The sequence below is a fragment of the Tachypleus tridentatus genome, chromosome 6, assembly GCF_004210375.1.
Source record: "Tachypleus tridentatus isolate NWPU-2018 chromosome 6, ASM421037v1, whole genome shotgun sequence".
In the NCBI taxonomy this organism is placed as follows: Eukaryota; Metazoa; Arthropoda; class Merostomata; order Xiphosura; family Limulidae; genus Tachypleus; species Tachypleus tridentatus.
In genome coordinates, this window is record NC_134830.1 from 72777252 (window position 1) to 72795976 (window position 18725).

The 18725-nt window shown below is 33.0% G+C and overlaps 1 protein-coding gene across 2 annotated transcripts in view; it reads right to left on the bottom strand.

The window, feature by feature from the left end:
- Positions 1-767: 767 nt before the first annotated feature.
- Positions 768-18725, bottom strand: part of LOC143252795 (EF-hand calcium-binding domain-containing protein 6-like) — a 102172-nt gene continuing 84214 nt past the window's right edge. Inside the window, exons 19-20 of one of the 2 annotated variants that reach the window (XM_076505506.1) lie at positions 9881-10071; positions 768-2193 (exon numbers count right to left, since the gene is read on the bottom strand). In XM_076505506.1, the coding sequence (XP_076361621.1) occupies positions 1915-2193; positions 9881-10071 (470 nt within the window). In that variant the 3' untranslated portion in view covers positions 768-1914. Of the gene's footprint in view, positions 2194-9880; positions 10072-17928; positions 18103-18725 lie in introns of those variants that run through there. The other variant, XM_076505507.1, reaches the window with a different exon arrangement.

The following is an 18725-nucleotide window of genomic DNA, read 5'->3' on the forward strand; positions in this document are numbered from 1 at the left end:
GTTACCAGGATAGTGAAGGACAGAGATAGATGTTACATGATCCAAATGAATGGTAGAGAAACCAGAAGCAAAGACAGGTTATATGAAGAACTGATTAAAGACATCAAAAAAAAATCACATTCACAGTGAAAGGCACAGAAGCAGAAAGCAACAAGTCATTGTTTTTTCTTGATATCAAGTACCTGGTGGGTAATTGGTAAGTTTACATGCTTATGGTGCTAAAATGCAGGGCTTGCTTCCATGCAGAGGACAGATCATAGTAGTTTTATATTAAAAAAATCAAACTTAAGTAAAGAAAGTAAAGACAAGAAAGATAACATATCAAATGTTAAATAAAATTTAAAATTATAAGTGCAAAAATTCCATACAATATGTAATGTAAAAACCTAAATTACTAGCAATGCTGAGGAAGAAAATTTTCCTTTGCCAAGGAAAAATAATACAAATAGATGTGTCACTCTCCTATTAATGAAAGGAAAAATTACAATAATGACTGCTTCAGTGACTAGCACAGTACACTTTATTATGAGTAGGATGTGGTTTTTTCAAAGGCTTGGCACATGTATAATTGTTTTTTTTCCAGCAGTCATGCATTGTAAAAGCTCTCAGTTGTATGGATATGTAAATTTCATTTTTGAATATACCATTTTTAATGGCACATAAATGTAATTTCATTATTGTTTAGTTAAAATATACTACTGACTTATGTTCAGCTTTAAATTTGGAGATGCTAAAATGAAAGTAAAATAACTATGATTTGTATACAGTTTTGATAAGAATTGTTGGATTTAATACAAATAAAAAACAGTTTTAAGTCATATAATGATTACAAAAAACTAGGAACTATCTACTGCAAAATTGCTTTTTGTAGATTTAAAACTGTAATTTTTATTAATAATTCCAACAATTTATGTTTAATATTTAAAAACAATCAAATTCCACACAAAAAATCAGCACAGTCACTATATATAATTGTTACGGCTAAATATCAGTATTGTACCTAATTTTATAAAATTACAAAAATTAGTTATTTACAAAACCTTAACATTCACTAATAACTGTTGGCAGTAAGTGGCTCTAAGAGTTACAAAAGTTACTATTATTGACAAGGAATTAAGAATTGAGGAAAAACAAGGCTATTGTACATTTCACAAATATATAATTTATTCATGACCAAAGTTTTGCCAGTAAAGACAAAACCATGGTCATGAATAAATGATTTGTGAAATGTATAATTGTCTTGTTTTTACTCAATTATGCAGCGCTGATCTGTTTTTTTCTAGAAACAATTATACAGAATGAGTTAAGTTACATCAACAGTAGAATCTTGTTGAAGAAACACTACTTAAATGTTTTTACATAGTAAATGTAAAAATTACTCTGTTATACTTGTGCAATAAAGTTGTGGCCATTTAGAAACCTGAGTAGAGCTTTGAAGTCTTGTCTCATGTTGAACAACACTTGAACATACATTATTTGTTGCTTATTTACTCTATGAATTACATGTAAATTTCAAGTATTTTCTAAATTTTTTCCTTGATACTCTGAATGCAACATCAGTTCAAGAAATTTATTTTTAAAGTTGATGACAAAAGTATATGAAATAATGTGATATGTATTCCAAAAGTATTCAGAGAAAGCTAGTCATAGTGATTCATATAATATTTACTTAATTTGACCACTGGGTTAAGTAGAAGTAATATAATATACTCTAAAATCATTTGTACATATTTTTCTTTAACAGAACCAAAATCTTTAATTTGAGTAAAATAAATGAAAACTTGTACCTTATACTTTTAACATTTATGAAACAGTAATTTTTGTTTTCTTGAATTTTCCTTAATTTCAAAATAAATGATTATTTGAATTTGAAAATTCAAACATTTATATATAAAAGACATTTTTAAAATAACATTATAAAGACTTAACAAACACATGAAGGAAGTCATTGTAGCTTATCTTACCAGAAAGAGAAGGATCATAGTAATTGAGAATCTGAAATATATCTTCTTCATTTAAGTGTATTGCATGTTGCTGAAGTACCTGCCTAAAATCAAATGCATCAACAAAGCCAGTTATTTGAGGGTCATGACTACGAAACCTGTGTCGCAAAACTCTCCAGTTAGCTAAGACTTTCTCTCTCATTGATAGCAATGTTTTATATAGGTGTGGAGATTCACATCCAAACTGCACCTATAAGAGTATTACAAAAAATAATAGTACAAATAATATATCCTCTTCTGGCAATAAATGCACGCATTATAAAAAGTCCAAGTTTGTATTGCTTGTAAGGATATATACATGAATTGCTAAGCTACTTTACTTGTGTAATGGATATGTTAGCATTAGTAGCTTTTGAAGAATAAAATTTTAAAACTTATACAATTGTCAACATATAATAGTGAAAATTCAGTTAAAGAAATAAATGAAAGTTCACATTTTCTTAAACTGAAATGTATTTCCAATAATACCTCCCTCACACTTACAGCTGTTACTTGACTGTTAGGGTTTCTTTCTTTACCAATCTAAGCATTGTTCTGATTTTTTTTCACTTGCTCCAGTCTTTTATATCCCACTTAATTGTTCATTGTGATATTTATCCCATGACACTCTCCACCTAGGTTTATAGATCTCTGTCTTGGTATTGTATATAAAAGCATCTCATTCAGATAAGGTTATCATTTTTTTCAAGAATGACTCAATCAATCTCTAACACCATACCTTAGAGGGGAGGAAGGGTAAAGAGTATGAGAAGAGATAAGTGTTATTGGAAATACGTTTTTGACTTTAAAAAATGTTAACTTTCAAATATATTTACCTCCTTTCACACTTACAGCTAGAATTCTACACCAATAAGATGAAAGGGCCAGTGAGTGCATAATTTATAATGAATGAGTCTGCACAGATTAGGGGTGTGTCAACAGAAAATTTGCATCATAGTGGGGAGAACTGCATTAGATACAGAGCAGGTATGCTCTTTACCCAGAACTTAGTCTGTGTACTGTGGGCCATCACTACATGCTAGTCATCAACCAGATAGCTAAGGTTCTGCTACTGGGGTTGGAATTAAAGGGTTATAGTCCCTGTATTCCATGTTGTTGACAAGGGCAACTGTTTGTAAAACTTTGTGCAGAATTTTATTTCAACCTGAAAATGCTAAAATACAGATTTAACTCAATCTGGAATGATGTTATATATTAAAGTCTGCCATACAGCCCAAATCCTGGGTGCTTGTCTGCAAAAGTACTATTAAAATAAAATTGAATCCAAATTCATTAATATGAGGAATTTCCATGTGCCCATATAGGTTTCAATAATTGTTTTTCAAATTGCTTTGTCTGTTTTATAGGGATTTCTGATTTCCTTTTCTTCAATAACTAGATAGAGATGAAAGTGCTATTTTGCTAATTTTATAAAACAATTAAACTTCAGATTTGCAATACTACAATCAAGGGTTTGATTCCCTTCAATGGACACAGCAGATAGGCCTATGTGACTTTGTTTAACCACACTAATATACACATTTAAGGAAACATTTTTATTAATTTGAAGTAAATAACATCGTTCTATTTTTGATATCAAAGTTTCATGCTTCTTGGTGAAACAGTTTACCTTATTTTATACTTCCAGGTTGATTTTGCATTAATTTACATCACCAGCTTACTGGTATGAAACCAGAGAAAAGTGGGACAAGCAAAATTCTCAAGTATAGGAACTTGCACTGTAAATACAATGTATTCTTATAATCAAGCCATTGACCATTTTGATTTGAACTTTCTAATTCCACAGTGTCCTCGCAGACACTAACCAGGCAGGAAATTGCTTAAAAGGTGCCTCATTATATAGTTATGGGTGGAGAGTTTTTTTTTCTTCTACCAATGAGAATTATTCACCACCATATCTCAGATTATTCCATGTGGAATAAACACCTGGTGCCACCAGGATCATTGGAAATCAGTATAGATAAATAAATAATGTAGAGTGGGCAGAAGGTGAAGCAGAAAACACCTGTTAGCACATTCTTAAAGACCATGGTGAACAGTCACCTATCATCATAGCCACAGGTGGTTCCTACATCAAGGATATTGAGAAACATGGTTTTTAATTCATGGTATCTAGAACAACATTTTGCATAATATTAGTGAAAAATGCAAGGTTCCCACAAGCAGTGCAAGGATGTAGTTGGAAGCCATAATGCCAGCTCTCCTATTGATTTTTAAAAGAGAAAACCACAAACAACAATGCCACCAACATGATATTTGTGATTGATTCATAGGAAATACTGAGTAAAGGTCAGAGTGGTTGGTTCCCAGATGTGGAAAATAAGGCAACTCTAAGGTAAGACCATCACTTGGACCTATAGCCCAGTACAATTCAGAGGTAAAGCTAAACAATTTAGGGAACATGTTTACACATGAACTCCTTCATCAAATCCATGGAAGATACTCGTTGACATTCAGAGTGAATGAGACTGCTTGAAGACAAGGTAATATATGGACAGGGGCATAGATCCTGAGGGGGATGGGGGGATACATCCCTCCTTCATTTTAAATGGGGGGTATGGTGCATTAAATCATCCCCCCTACAGTTTGGTCTGTTGAGTTGTTTTATTGCATCACAGGCCTACAAATTGTGTGTTTGTTCTTGTGATTATCATGTTCTTACCAATCGAATTACATACTTAGGCCTAGATGTAGGCTTTTTCAGTAGCTGAAATGTACATCTTATTAATAGCTTCTAAGCTTTTCGATCTAAAGCGATAGTTCGTAAGTATCAGTCAGTAGGCCTAAGTATACATGCAAGGCTTGTAAGCACTATCACAGAATCTACCTACATCTTGTACGTAGTGTAAGATTAAGTAAAATTTTCATCACAACAGATTGAACAGAGCATGAAATTCAAAAATATTACTCCCAAGCGTAAACTTCTGTGATCTAGATCTGGCAGGCCATTTGTAGCTTGTAGCTGCACCAATCTTATGTGTATATTGTGCAGTTTTCCTATGCCATTTGTTCTTATGCATGTCTAGCCTGTTTTATTGTTGAATGCCTTACTCTCCTTAGCTGCCGAAGCTGTTGACCACAGTGTACGTTTAATGTACAGTTAACAACAGGTTTGGGCCGCTCGGATCCAGACGTGCCCTACATCACCCCCCCTCGATTTTACAACAGGGCTCATTAGACCTGTATTTGTGGCCCTCATTAATCCATGAAAAATCAGATTATCACTGCACTCTAATAAAGTGCTGGTGCTTTAGGGTAAAAGAATAATATATTCTCTTATCATAGATAGTAAAAATATTGTATTTTCTTGTATAATCAGAACACAAAAGGAGTGATTTCAATGGCCTGATGCCTCTACTCGAATTGTATTGCTTATTTTTGTTTAGGTGTTTTTGTTTAATAGACGTGCTAAAAGACATTATATCACAACGTGTTTGCCTTTTGATTAGCTTTAACAGAAATATAATATATTTGTGATTGTTTAAGTATTTTTTTGAGAAACTTCCAATTACTTGTGTTGTAACTAGCACACATTATTGTCCCAGTGATGCCCAGGCGGTCAGTCGGTTTCGTAGTCACTGTGAGGTTCGCGTGTTCGACTTAAATACATTGTACATTTCAGTCCTACTTCCATTCTATTCTATCTTCGTTTGTTGTACGTTAGAAGTTTTTAATAAAGACTATATTTTAGCCTGTTAAGTCATCTGGGAAACAGATTCCAATTATGACAAGCAAGCGTCTGAAACTTTCTGATATTAGACAGTTCTGCAAGCCAGTTACTAGTACTACAAGTGACAATGCAGATGCAGATAATCCAACAACCTCAAGCAAAGGAATAGAAACTTGCCATACAGAGGAAATACCATGTTCATTAGAGGATGAGTTTGAAAATGCTTGTGCAACTATTGCACATCATGAACCACCAGATAGTTGTGAAACAAGTTTGTGCAGTAATGAAAACTCTGACACTCCACAGTTACAGTGTAGAAAGCCATATCATCCAGACACATAACTAATACCATGACAGAAAGCAAAATCTCAAAATATCAACTTCCAGGGCAAGTGGTTTGATGAGTTCCCATGGCTGCACTTCCACAATTAGACTCAAAAAGTCATATGCTTTCATTGTGCCAAGGTGGAAAATAGAGGCCTTTTTACAGGGAAATTGGAGAGGCCAATAGAGTATACCTTCATATCCACCAGTTTATGCAACTGGATAAAGGTAAAACAGAAATTCAAGGAACACCAATCCTACTCTCAGCACAGATTCACTATATCTCTAGAAGGTTCACTTGATATAACTCCAGTGACTGTCCAGCTACATGATGGAAAAAAGAAGCAGAAGGAAGAATGCAAAAGAAGTCTAGCCAAAATATATTCAGACATTTACGTTTCTTACTGCATCAAGGTTTAGCATTACATGGACATACTGATATGGAGGGGAACTTCCTGCAGTTAATGAAGCTCCTGGAAGAGGAAGATCCTGAGTTGACAGCCTACTTGTCAAAGAAAACCACATTCACATCACCCCAGGCTCAGAATGAAATAATGGAGATGTTCAGCCATCAAATACTGAGGAACGTAGCACATGAAGTGCAGCAAAGTAAAATCTTTCCATTAATGGTCAATGGCACTCAAAATGTTGCAGGTGGTGAACAGGAAGCAATATGTGTGTGATACGTAGATGAGAACATTGATGTCCATGAGACAATTCTTGGTTTGTACAGTGTTTCCAATACAACTGGTGAAACAATATCCTCGACTATACTTGATATACTGACTAGACTCAATTTACTACTGTCAGGATTAAGAGCACCAACTTATGATGGAGCTGCTAACATGAGTGGTGCGTACAGTGGATGCCAGGCAAAAATAAAAGAGAAGCAACCATCAGCTTTGTTTTTTCACTGCAAAGCTCACAAGGCGAATTCAATAATGCAACATGCAGTTGAAACTTGTGAATATGTTTGAGATTCCATCCAGACGGTACATAAACTTGGTGTCTTGCTTCAGAGGTTTGGCAAATACAAGACAATCTTTGAAAATATTGTATCGTTAGACAGCCACAATGATCCAGTTAAATACTTCTGCCCACTGTGTCCAACATGCTGGTTGTGCTGCATATCTGCAACTACATGTGCTAATGATTACTACAGTTACATTGTTGATTGTTTGTCTGAATTAGCAAATGAAAAATCAGATGTTGCAGTGAAAGCACAAGGTCTGCTGGACAGATTTGACAAAGGAAAGACAGTTTTAGGATTGTTGATGGCTCAGCATCCATTAGCTGCATTAGAGAAACTATACCGTGCATTCCAAGCAAAATCAGTAACAGTATCTGGCATGATTGAAGCATCTGCAGTGACAGTTGAGCAATTGCGGGTATTTCGAACAGAGGAAAATTACAAAAAGATATTTGATAAAGCTGAGAAAAAGGTAACTTCCCTAGATCTGGTACCTATTGAACTACCACGCATTCACAGACCCCCCAGAAGGATCACAGGTGATGGCTCACCACATCATTCTGCAACAGCTAAAGATTACTACAGAAGCCAATATTTTGAATTTGTGGACACAGTCATAGAACATCTGACCACTAGATTCAATGCAGACAACAATGACTTGAGGCAGTATCTGGCACTTGAGAACATGATCACATCTGGCAAGATTGACAACTCGGTTATAAACTTCTAACCAGAAATCTCTGCACAACGACTCGAGTTTCAGTTGCCCATGTTCAAAGGAACTACAAAAGCAGTATTTCTGAAAGGTGCGAAGAATGCTTACTGTAAAATGCATGAAACAAGCCAGCAGATGTTTAGTGAAGTGTTTCTTCTCATGAAAATTTTGCTTGTATGTCCAGTATCCAGCTGCGAATGTGAACACAGCTTTTCTGCATTAAGACGGTTGAAGACGTGGTTAAGGTCAACTATGTCTCAGTGCCGCCTCAACCATGTGACAGTTTTTTACACTCACAAAGATGAGGTCGACAAGATAAATATAGAAGAGCTTATGAAAGAATTCATAAACAGATCATCACAAAGGAGGTTTATGTTTGGGAACATGTAGACTGGAGGACTAAATGAAGCTTACTTCAATGAAAAGTATGAACAATTATGTGCTACATTGTATTGATGTGTAATTTTCAAGAGTTTGCAAAGACATTTTAATTATTTTTATCAATCAACATGAACAGTTTTTCAGTAGATATAAACTTATCAAGGGTAATTACTAATTTTATTAATATTTGAAAACGTAATTCATGCAATGTAAGTTATTAGTAACCTTGTCAAGTATAATGACCATCTTTTATACTGTGCAGTGTGCAGGAATAAATTCATGTGGCAGTTAATTTGTGACACATTTGTCTTCATTCTACTAACATTTTGAAAACTGTTCACAACACCTCACTTATACAAACCTACAAGGAAACCTTGAAGTATCGTGGCAACAAGATTACTCTGTGACTGCATGTTTACAGCTTTCAGGTTCATGTAATCAGAGATTACTAACTTGCAAATTGAACAGTCCACATAAATGGTTGCAAAAATCATCCCCCCCACTGGGTGTAAAAAATATACGCCCCTGTATATGGATTATCTATGAAAAACTGAAGATGGGGAATCAGTACGATAGTAAACAGCCATAAAGCCACTGGTAGAAATAGTAAAGTAACTCTTGTACTGTCATGCAAGGTAGCAAGTTGCTATGTGAGGATCAGTGCCTGTCAGCTCAACACTAGGGAGTGTCATCTGGTACTCAACTCAACACAAATTAGAGAATTAGGTGCAAGAAAAAGGCTAACAAATTGAAGAAACACTAACAGATGGAATAACTTTGTTTGTAACTGCTTACATCTGGCCATTATTTAAAGTGATGAGAAGAGTATTTTTAAATCAACAATGGAACAGTGGTAAACATTGCTGATGGTTTTTAAGAGTACACTATTGAGTTGAAAAATAATCATCATATTAGTGAAATTTAAGAAAATACTGCAATAATGAGAAACATTTTCATTCATTTGTCTTGAATAATTATATAATTATGGTAATAAGGGAAAGTAAGGCATGTCAATTCAAGTGAAAAGCTTATAAACATAACAAAGAATGTCTTTGTAAGTTTAATGAAACACATTTTTCTGTTCCTTTGTGAGTCCTAGCTCTGTTTCCTTAGTTTTCATGTATATTTTCTCAAGTTGATTACCTGTGTAACATTAATAACTGTATACTCCTGAGCTATTTTAAACTATCATAATTAATTCACATCTTCAGTGTTTTACTAATGTTTTACTTGTCTGGTGCTGTTAATTTTGACTGTCTCTGATATATTTTTTTATATACTTTCATAGCTTAAAAGATAATTTCTATTTAACCATTACAGCCTTCACCTTGTCTTCCAGACATATCCTATTATTTTCCTGTTATGATAGTAATAATTCCCTATACAACCTCATAACCCTGAATACCTGTAAAAATAGAGAAAAATGACGACATGGGAATTGTAGATTTATTTATAAATTCGAAAGATTACTGGCATATGTAAATGGTGCTCCAATATATTACAATAAAAAAAAATCACAAGATGGAAGCTGGTCAAATTATGACAAGTTCAAAAATGAGAGAAAAGAATAAATACCTTTAAGTATTTTTATATTAATAACTATAAGTTCAAAGTATTAAGCCTTACTTTAGTTTGTTTTCATTCATTACTTTTAAATACACGGAAGTTATTTAGATTAAAATACACAAAACAGTCTAAGAAAACTAAATTAATTTTGTTCAACTAAAAGTGTTGCTATGTTAATTAAATTTTAAGCATCACTTGAAAGATAAAAATATCTCTAATACATAAACTATACTTTAAAAAAAACAGCTTACAGGTGTCCTAGTTTTCTGTAATTTTTGGCGAGTAGCAAACCCACACTTTTGGTTGTTACCAAAGTAAAGTAGAAATTTACTTAGAAAATCCCAGTAGTTGATTTCATCCTTGTTATATGTTCCAAATTTAGAGGTAAGTAATTCATTCCAGTCTTTGTCATTAAGAGGCATACCAATTTTCTGCAGAATACCTAAATCAGAAAATTGCAAGATTCTCTTTTAAATATGTTGCTTTAATTCTGCCACAAACAAAACAAGTTTCCTGTAAGTATTGTAGTTATTATTGCAAAACAGTGGCATAATATTTCTTTAGGTCTGTAACCATCTCTATAAGACAAATACATTAGAAGCTTAAACACATGGGTATGGTAGCATGATGTTATGTGTAATATATTAGTTTTCTTGAATGTTTGGAATTTAAAGTGCAAAAAGTAACAAAAAAAGAATTTTTTCATAAATGTATAGAATTCAATATTTTTGGAAATAAAAAAAATTCAAACAGGTACTGAAATATTGTAAATCTTTTTATGAATCATTCCTGCTTTATGAACAACCATGTGACTGCTGGCTCTGAATGTTCTTGATTCAATGTATTACATGTGTCATGTCACCCATAATTCTCCACTTTCCCCCATGAATTATGCAAAAGTCATACATTCCCAGTCTTGATGGAGATGGGTAGAAATGTATTACAGAGATAATTATCTGTTTGAAATTCATTTTAATTCTGAAGATGTAAAATGTAAGTCAGGTAGACTTACCTCTGAAATACTATAAGCTAGAATATAACACTGAGATGGAGAAAGGAACTGGAGAGAATTGTAATAAAAGACAACCATACTGCTAGATGGTTAGCTCTAGGAAAGGTTTTATGTCATAACAACCTTGAGTGCTGTGACCAAAAATAGCTTAAGCAGCATCCTGAGACAGACCTATGAGCATTAAATAGGATTTATCTGGAAGAACTGAAGAGAGGGGACCAGTTTCTAAAAGAATTGGACCTAATATGAGGGCACACAGAGGGAAAAGCATTCTTTACAGTAGAGCACGTCTCCAACTTAGATTCCCTTTATTTAAAATATAAAAAGATATTATGTAGCATGGACATACTCAGTGCTATGCACATTTTTAAGTTGAAGATAGTGACTAGACAGGTAACCAAGGTTAGAGTGCAAAGTGTTGTCCTGTACCTGTTAGTGAAAAATTCTTAGTGGAGAAGGCTAGTAAATAAGTAAAGAATAAATTTACTTCTGAGGCTAAATTCTCCATCATCTTAAACTTACACTTATGCAGACACCCAGGATAATCAAAAGAGCTGGGTGGACCCAAGGATGATTTCAGCAGATTGAGGACAGTGCAATGGGAACACCACAGCAGGAAGTAAGAAAAAGTTTAAAATTTGGTGTACCACCACCTGGTTGGAGCCACATAATGCCTATTGGAGAATGGTAATGAGATCTCTGATGTCTCAAAATACTATACAAGCATGTGCATATGGAAATGGGTAAAGCTACCCACCAAAGCATCTTTTGCTATTTGATGGGGTGTCCTCTGTTCATTATCAGAAGATACTAATCTCTCATAGACCACCAGTGCAGAGAGTGGAATGGTATTTAAGACAATAACAGAAGTTAATGATAACCTACAACAGTCACAACTAGACAAATCATGTAAATGAAGAGTCATGCTACAAGAGAGAGACTTTAATAGTTTGTTAAGAAGTGTAAGTAGACTTATTTGTTAGGGATTATGCATGGCTTTGAGAATCACCACTGGTGACAAATGGAATATCCAAGTTGAAAAGGCAATGATGTGATGTGCATAAAAGTTTGAAAATGCATTTGAGTTCATTAATTTGCCTACATACCAGTCTGAAAAATATTCTCCAAAACGTATTGTGAATGGGATGTCAAAGACATTGCCAAATGTTGAATTTAGAGAGATAAAACCTAAAATTTACTTACAAGATGATCAGGTATATCATGGTACACAAGATCAACTGCAACAGCCAATTTGTTAATGTTATTGGAGCAAGATCTGAGAGTTCATCAAAAGGTATAAATAATCTGTTATAAGAACCTCTAAATGATCTTGTGCATATGAGATGAAACAATCAGTACTGAAAGGATGTAAAAGCATACTTCTGTACAAGAATCCTTGTCAATCATGGTAGGTAACCTAGTAGATGAACAAAAGTGGTTACATTCCCCTGAAACTCATGTTTTAGGTAGAAATGCTCTGTCTGGATGCAAGTATGGAACTTTCCAGGAAAATAAGGTACACGATGCATCAAGGGTATAAATATTTGAAAGGTGTTACCTGAGTCAAGCACAAGTTAAAAGTATATCATGAGAGAAAGACAATAAAGTAAACATGTCACTAAGGTTAAAAGAAGTTATGAAACTAAGACTAAGGTACATCCCACTTTTGAGGATGTATAGAATATTGGGGATACTGCAGTCAAAAATATTGGAATTGATCCATGAAAAATGGGACAAAAAAATTCCTATGGCATCAAATTATGAAAGATAAGGCAGCTCTGTGGCCTATTATTGTGTAAGCTGGTAAGCCATGATTATGAAACAAATACTTAGAAGAGGAAACAGTTTGTTAAAGTTGTAGACAAAACACAGAATTTTGAATTTATCATTTGCAATAGATAACCTAACAAGGCTAACAAATAGCATGGAATGAACATTGGCAAGAAAGAACAAACATTTAAGTCACCCCCCAAAAAAATTCAGGTTCTTTGTGAAAAGGGTGAATGACAATTGGCCTTGAAATTGTAAACATTAAACATCAGTGTGACATTTTGACATGAAAAAGATGATATAATAAGGGAAATAATGGTTGGATTAGCTTAAGTTGAGTGATGAGAAGAATCTGATACTTCAAGAAACTGACATTGGCAAGTCAAATGTTTGACTCAAGGAATTCACTGCAAGTGAAACTGGATTCATGACTTAAGACCAGTAGAGTATAAAAAAAACATTTTCCACTATTGTGAATGCATAGATCAATGGCTGACACATTGAATCTCACAACTATTAGAAAACAAAAGGAGAAGAAGCCTATGAACTATGGAAAGAAAATCTTTGAAGATGTTGATTACACTTTGAACTTGATAAGCTTTAAACCAACAAATAAGGGAAATGGTAGCATAATAAAGGTTGTGAGATTGAGTAACACCCTGATTGATGCATGTCACTGCTGTTGAATTGTCTGTGTGAACCAAATCAACACAATATAGTAGTGTAGAAGAGGTAAAAACTATACAGGCATGATGAACACCCACAGTCCCCATAAACTGATGTGAGATTCTGTTGTTTGCAGAGTCCATACACCAGAAAGATGCTTATTCCTCTTACATAACACCCAATATGGAAGAGGAATATATGTGAAAAGATAATCATCATTGTTGGAAGAAGGAAATGGGAAGGGGGGTCCATGATCATAAACTCTAAATTCAACCAAACCAAGGGCCTCAAAAGTGATTAGAAAAAGTAATATTTTGTGAGTAATACTTTACTGGGAAGCAGAATTCATTGTACGTACTGCATGTGAGCATACTCCATGGGAATAACATCACTGAAAGAAGCTGTCATTCGTAAAGCAGATGGTATTTCTTTGGAAGTTGGTGTAGAAAAGAGACTTTTGCACATAAAGCTCCAAGGCTTAACCTATGCTGCTCAAAAACCTCAAGTGGAACAAATAGTGTGTTAATACTAATTGAGATTTGGTTTCTTTAACAATAAACCCGAGAAACATAGTCAACTTAGTGTCTGCTAGAGCAAGAATAACACGGCTACTAATATAAAACTGGAAACTGAAGCTGAGTGAATAGAGTACTTGTAGAAACTGTACAGAGCTGAAACTATCCAAATAGTAGGATAGGTATCTTATAAAACCGTTGTTTAATGACAAAAACAAAAATGACATGATGATCTACAGATGAATTGTAATAAGAAGATAATCATTTTGATTACCCATGTCAAAGAAATTTCTACAACATTTTTGTATTTTCCATTTTGAAATAAAGGATCTACAAGATATGATATAGATAAAACAGATCTGTCATAGGTCTCCAAACTCCTGATAATTTCAGAACTAAAACAAGATGGATGTAAATATCCAGAAAGATGCATTAAATGAATTCAACAGCTCTTCTTTTTTTGTAAGAGATTAAAAATCTTCTGTTTTGCTTGTTCGGTTGAGCTTTATGCATGAACATAAAACTAAATTGGATAAATTTACTGCTCAAACAAAATAATGCAAGAAGAAAGTGCTTCTGAACTTTGTTGGAGTATGGGGGGAGGGATTGAGTATCTTGAAACATAGCATGATGGGTTAGGAACACAGAAGTCACATGATAACAGATATTAAATCTGTGAGTAACAGAGACAGTGAAGACTCTAAAGCATCAGATTAGGTGAACATGAGTAGTTGACATACAACAACTCAGCCAAAGAAGAAAGTTTCAGAATGAGAGTAATCAAAGCATGCATGGAAGAAAATGGGAAAACAAAAACAAGACAAAATGAAAAATCTTCCATTCAGAGAATGATCTATGTGACCTGAGTATGTGAATAAAAATGTGGTGTGGATGATAGATAACTCTGTTCAAAAACCACCCTGCTGAATAACAAAAAAACAAAAGAAAATTAACATTATGTTGGTTTCTAAAGGCATCAGCAATATCCAAAATATCATAAGAAGGAAGAAGATACAAAGATTGAAAACTAAAATTATTTAGTAAAACACTAGCACCTCCAGACATAACAGATACTGATTAAAGATTTAAAATAGAAACATACTTGGAAAAGAAAAAGTGATATAAGTCAAACAAGAGCTTCCTTGGAATTAGGACTGGAACTAAAATCCTGATTCTCAGTCAAACAAGGCAGTTATACTTAGTCACAAAATTAGGCATGCTCAGTGTGACACCTAAAAGTTATTTAGCATTAATGACATTAACATGCTGATCAATGAGAGCTGATATGCAGCCATTGATCTCCCCAAAAGAAGATGTAGAATTCATGAGCAAAACAAACAATGGTGTGAGTCATGCTAAGAGAAAAACAATTTCAGAACTCCTGACTTTCCAGTTTCAAACTGTCATTTTAACTTAATTTACTGACTTTAACAGTGTTTAATGTTGTCAAAGTTAAATAATTAATGTGTTATTAAAGTTTACAAGAAATTTAGTGGCAGATCTATGAAATATTTTAGCAATGACAGTAAAACCTGAGCTGTCGAAAAGTGATTTTAGCAACAACAACAACAAAAAAAAAGACAATGAAATGAGCCTTTACAAAAAATTATAAATGACTGTGCAATACTGAACAAACTAAAAATTTCTGCAGCATTTATAGCCCTCTAACTATATTTCAGCTTTCCACAACTTCACTTCAACAATTGTGACAAATCCTTGTGTTTTTTCTCTAAAATGAATACCAAATATTATTGAATGCATTATTTAAACCTAACAAATAGAAAAAAAGAGACAATTTTAGCATAACATGTCACCAAGGAAATAAAGCAAATGTTATTGAGGTCACTATTGTATTATTGCATGAATTCAAAGTTTTACATATCTCATGAATTCCCCAAGCAGTTGAATTCCATTATTCTTAAATATTTACTACATTACTAATACAATTTCATCTGACAAAGGACTTTTTCAAAAAACTGGAAACCTTGTAGGTGAATAAAACCTTTATATTTAAACTTGGTGCATGTTTTTTTACATGATTAAACATGAAAGTTTAATTAAGTGAAATTTAAAGCAATAACTGTTCCAATTAATTTTATTTGTTGTCAAGGGTGATGTAATGTCAGTCAGTCATTGTTAGATATGATTTTAAGTTAACCAGTTTTCTGAGAATTTCATTCATTATAGATCTGAAAGAAAAACTAATAAGAACACAAAGAGACAAAATGGTATTTATGACATACTTCAAAATATAGTATTTACAACATTGATTGCCCTTTAAAGGAAGAAAAATGGATACAAAATATTTAGTAATATTGCCATTAAAATATTCCAGCCTAGACTGATTGCTTTATAAATAACAGTTAACACTGATGCTTAAGATGATAGACTGTCTTTAACAGAAGAGATTTTACTATTTCATGTATTGTAATTACATTTATGAGGCTCATTCTGTTACACTATTGGTGTTTAGAGTTGCATGTCTCTCTCTCTATTTTTTTATTACTGAATTTTAGTCAAAATATTATGAACTTAGGACAGAAACCTTGCTAATTATTTTTGAAGTACTTATGCTGATGATGGAATTAATACAACTGTTAAATGTCAGTGTTTTTTTTTATCCCATAACAATTTCAGTATTTTAACTTTCTTCTGAATGAATCTTAAGACTTGGGCTTATTTTATGCTAATACTATCACTGTAACAAAAATTGTGATGTTTGAGGTTCACAGTTCAAAGCCTGTTACTGATCAGTGTTGCTAAGTCAGTGGATTTCCAATTTTACAAGTAAAATTTTCCGAATATTTTTTTTACAAACCTGAGATTAACGCAGTGGTATAGCTAATCAATAACAAAAATGCATTTTTCCAATACCTTCTTATAAAACAACTTTCCAGAACTTCTAGCATTAAATAAGTTGTTTACAAATTTCCATAACTTTCTATGATTTTCATGACCTGTGTGAGCTTTGAAATTTAGGGAATGGCAATCAACTAGAAAATATAGCTTGTGGCATAAATATTGTTTGAATATAGTCTCTTTTGGGACTGTTCTTCTCTACCCAGTTTCTCCAAATGAACATAGTACACTGCTCATAATTTTTGTTCTAAACTTTATTTAAGCTCTTCATGATTGCAGCACTCAAGACTATTTTGGTCATAGAGTCCTTTCATGTCCCAAAGCTCACCATATCAGTTAGTTGTATTTTATTAAGATTCTCTTCAGTTACTTTTCCATTTCCATGTGGGTATTTTAGCTTACAATATTTCAGAGGAAGATATCTGATTTGAGAAGAAAAATAAATTTAAAACAGATACTTGCTTGTGCAATATATTTCTATGCACATCCCTTAACTGGGAGGAATATAAAATATCATCACGATTGCAAAAAAAATAAATCTGGCTTGTGATTGGAAAGATATTATGCTTATATAGTTTCTTGGATTTTAAAATAAGTCATGAAGAAGATGTGAGTGTAAAGTGAAGAGTGGTAAAGTTATACTTGTAAGGCATTATGTCAAGATGATTCATGGTGGATGAAACAGTGAGAATGAATCAACAAGAAAAAGGCTTACAGTACTTCATATGTTGCTTTTAGATGTTAAAACTATTTTTGTTATATTAAGTGTAATGACTTAGTGTTTGTTATTAGTTATTAAAGTGTTTAGATTCAGAACTAACTATAGTACTATGATATTGTAATTCTTAAAATCTACATTAATATATTATAATAACTGAAAACCTTTGGCCTTCATAGCAATATTTTCTTTAATATAGTTAGTTCTGCATACCATATTAAATTACATGTACTTGTAACTGTATTAAGATTTTTATACTTAAATTCAACCAGTCTCCACACACTAGAAAATACATAAGACCAGGTGTGACTTAATGATTAGCATGCTTGGGCTGTAAGTCTAAGAATTTGTGGATTACAGCCCATTGCTGCAAAAATGTACACCTCACTTTGGAACTGTGGGTGTATCATAACAGTGATGGTGAAATCTCACTATTTAGTCAGACAAGAGTAACCAAGAATTGATATTGGATGCTACTGACTACCACTAATTACTTTTACTTTAGAATATCAGCTGAACATTAAGGATGGATTACATGCAGACAGCCCTTCTACATTTTTACATATATATCTAAAAACATAAAGCATATAAATAATATATCAGATAAGAATTTTATTAAGTTTCCATTATTTGCAAGTGCAGATGACTATATCTGATGCCAAATGCTTCTTATGTAACTTTGTACAAAACTTCTAACAGAGACAAACAGAAAATTAAATAGTTTAGACTTTTTCAATGTAGAAACAGCTTCTGGTGTTGTGAACAAATTCTTTTTTTTTTCCAGTAGTTAAATTTTGTATATTAAAATTACATTGTTCATTAGCTACAGATTATCTTACCTGTTTAATGTTTTTTCATCATAAGTCTTTTTGCTGTTTGAATATTGCACAAGTGTTATGTTCTGTGTATGCTTCCAACAAATCTTTAACTGAGCTGGGTGATACAGATAAAAATATATATAAAAATGTTATCCTGCATATAGTTTTTTTTTCATTACAGAATATCCATCTTAACCCCATATTAAGGTTGTTGTTACTCAGGCTTAGCACTTTTTTATCCCAAATAATTACTTAAACAAACATAAATAAAGTGATTTGGTAATTTTTTAAAACAAAATCACATGAAAAGGCAAAATCGATATTTCAAGTCAAACTTATTTCTCTAATTAATTTGATAAGTGGAAATTCCTGTCATGCATAGCATCATCCAATGAGTGACATGATCAAATCTTTCTGCTGCAAATGAAAGTTAGTATTGAAATTGTTGCATGTTAGCTACATTAACCAAAGACTGCAATTTGAAAATATCCATGTATTTATTATCCAACTTTGCCAGGCAAAGTAAGCCAGAGCTGAGTATAAAAATAGGGATACAGACATTCTTCACATATGCACTATACATATTAAGCCATACCAATAAGATAACTATCCAATACTGAGGTAAACTGCCTGTCTGTCTGTGAAAGCATCACCTCCCAAATGAGCCAACTGATCCAGGCCAAACTTGACGAGCTAACTTAGTCATCCAAAAGGAAAAAAACAAATTAATATTGAATT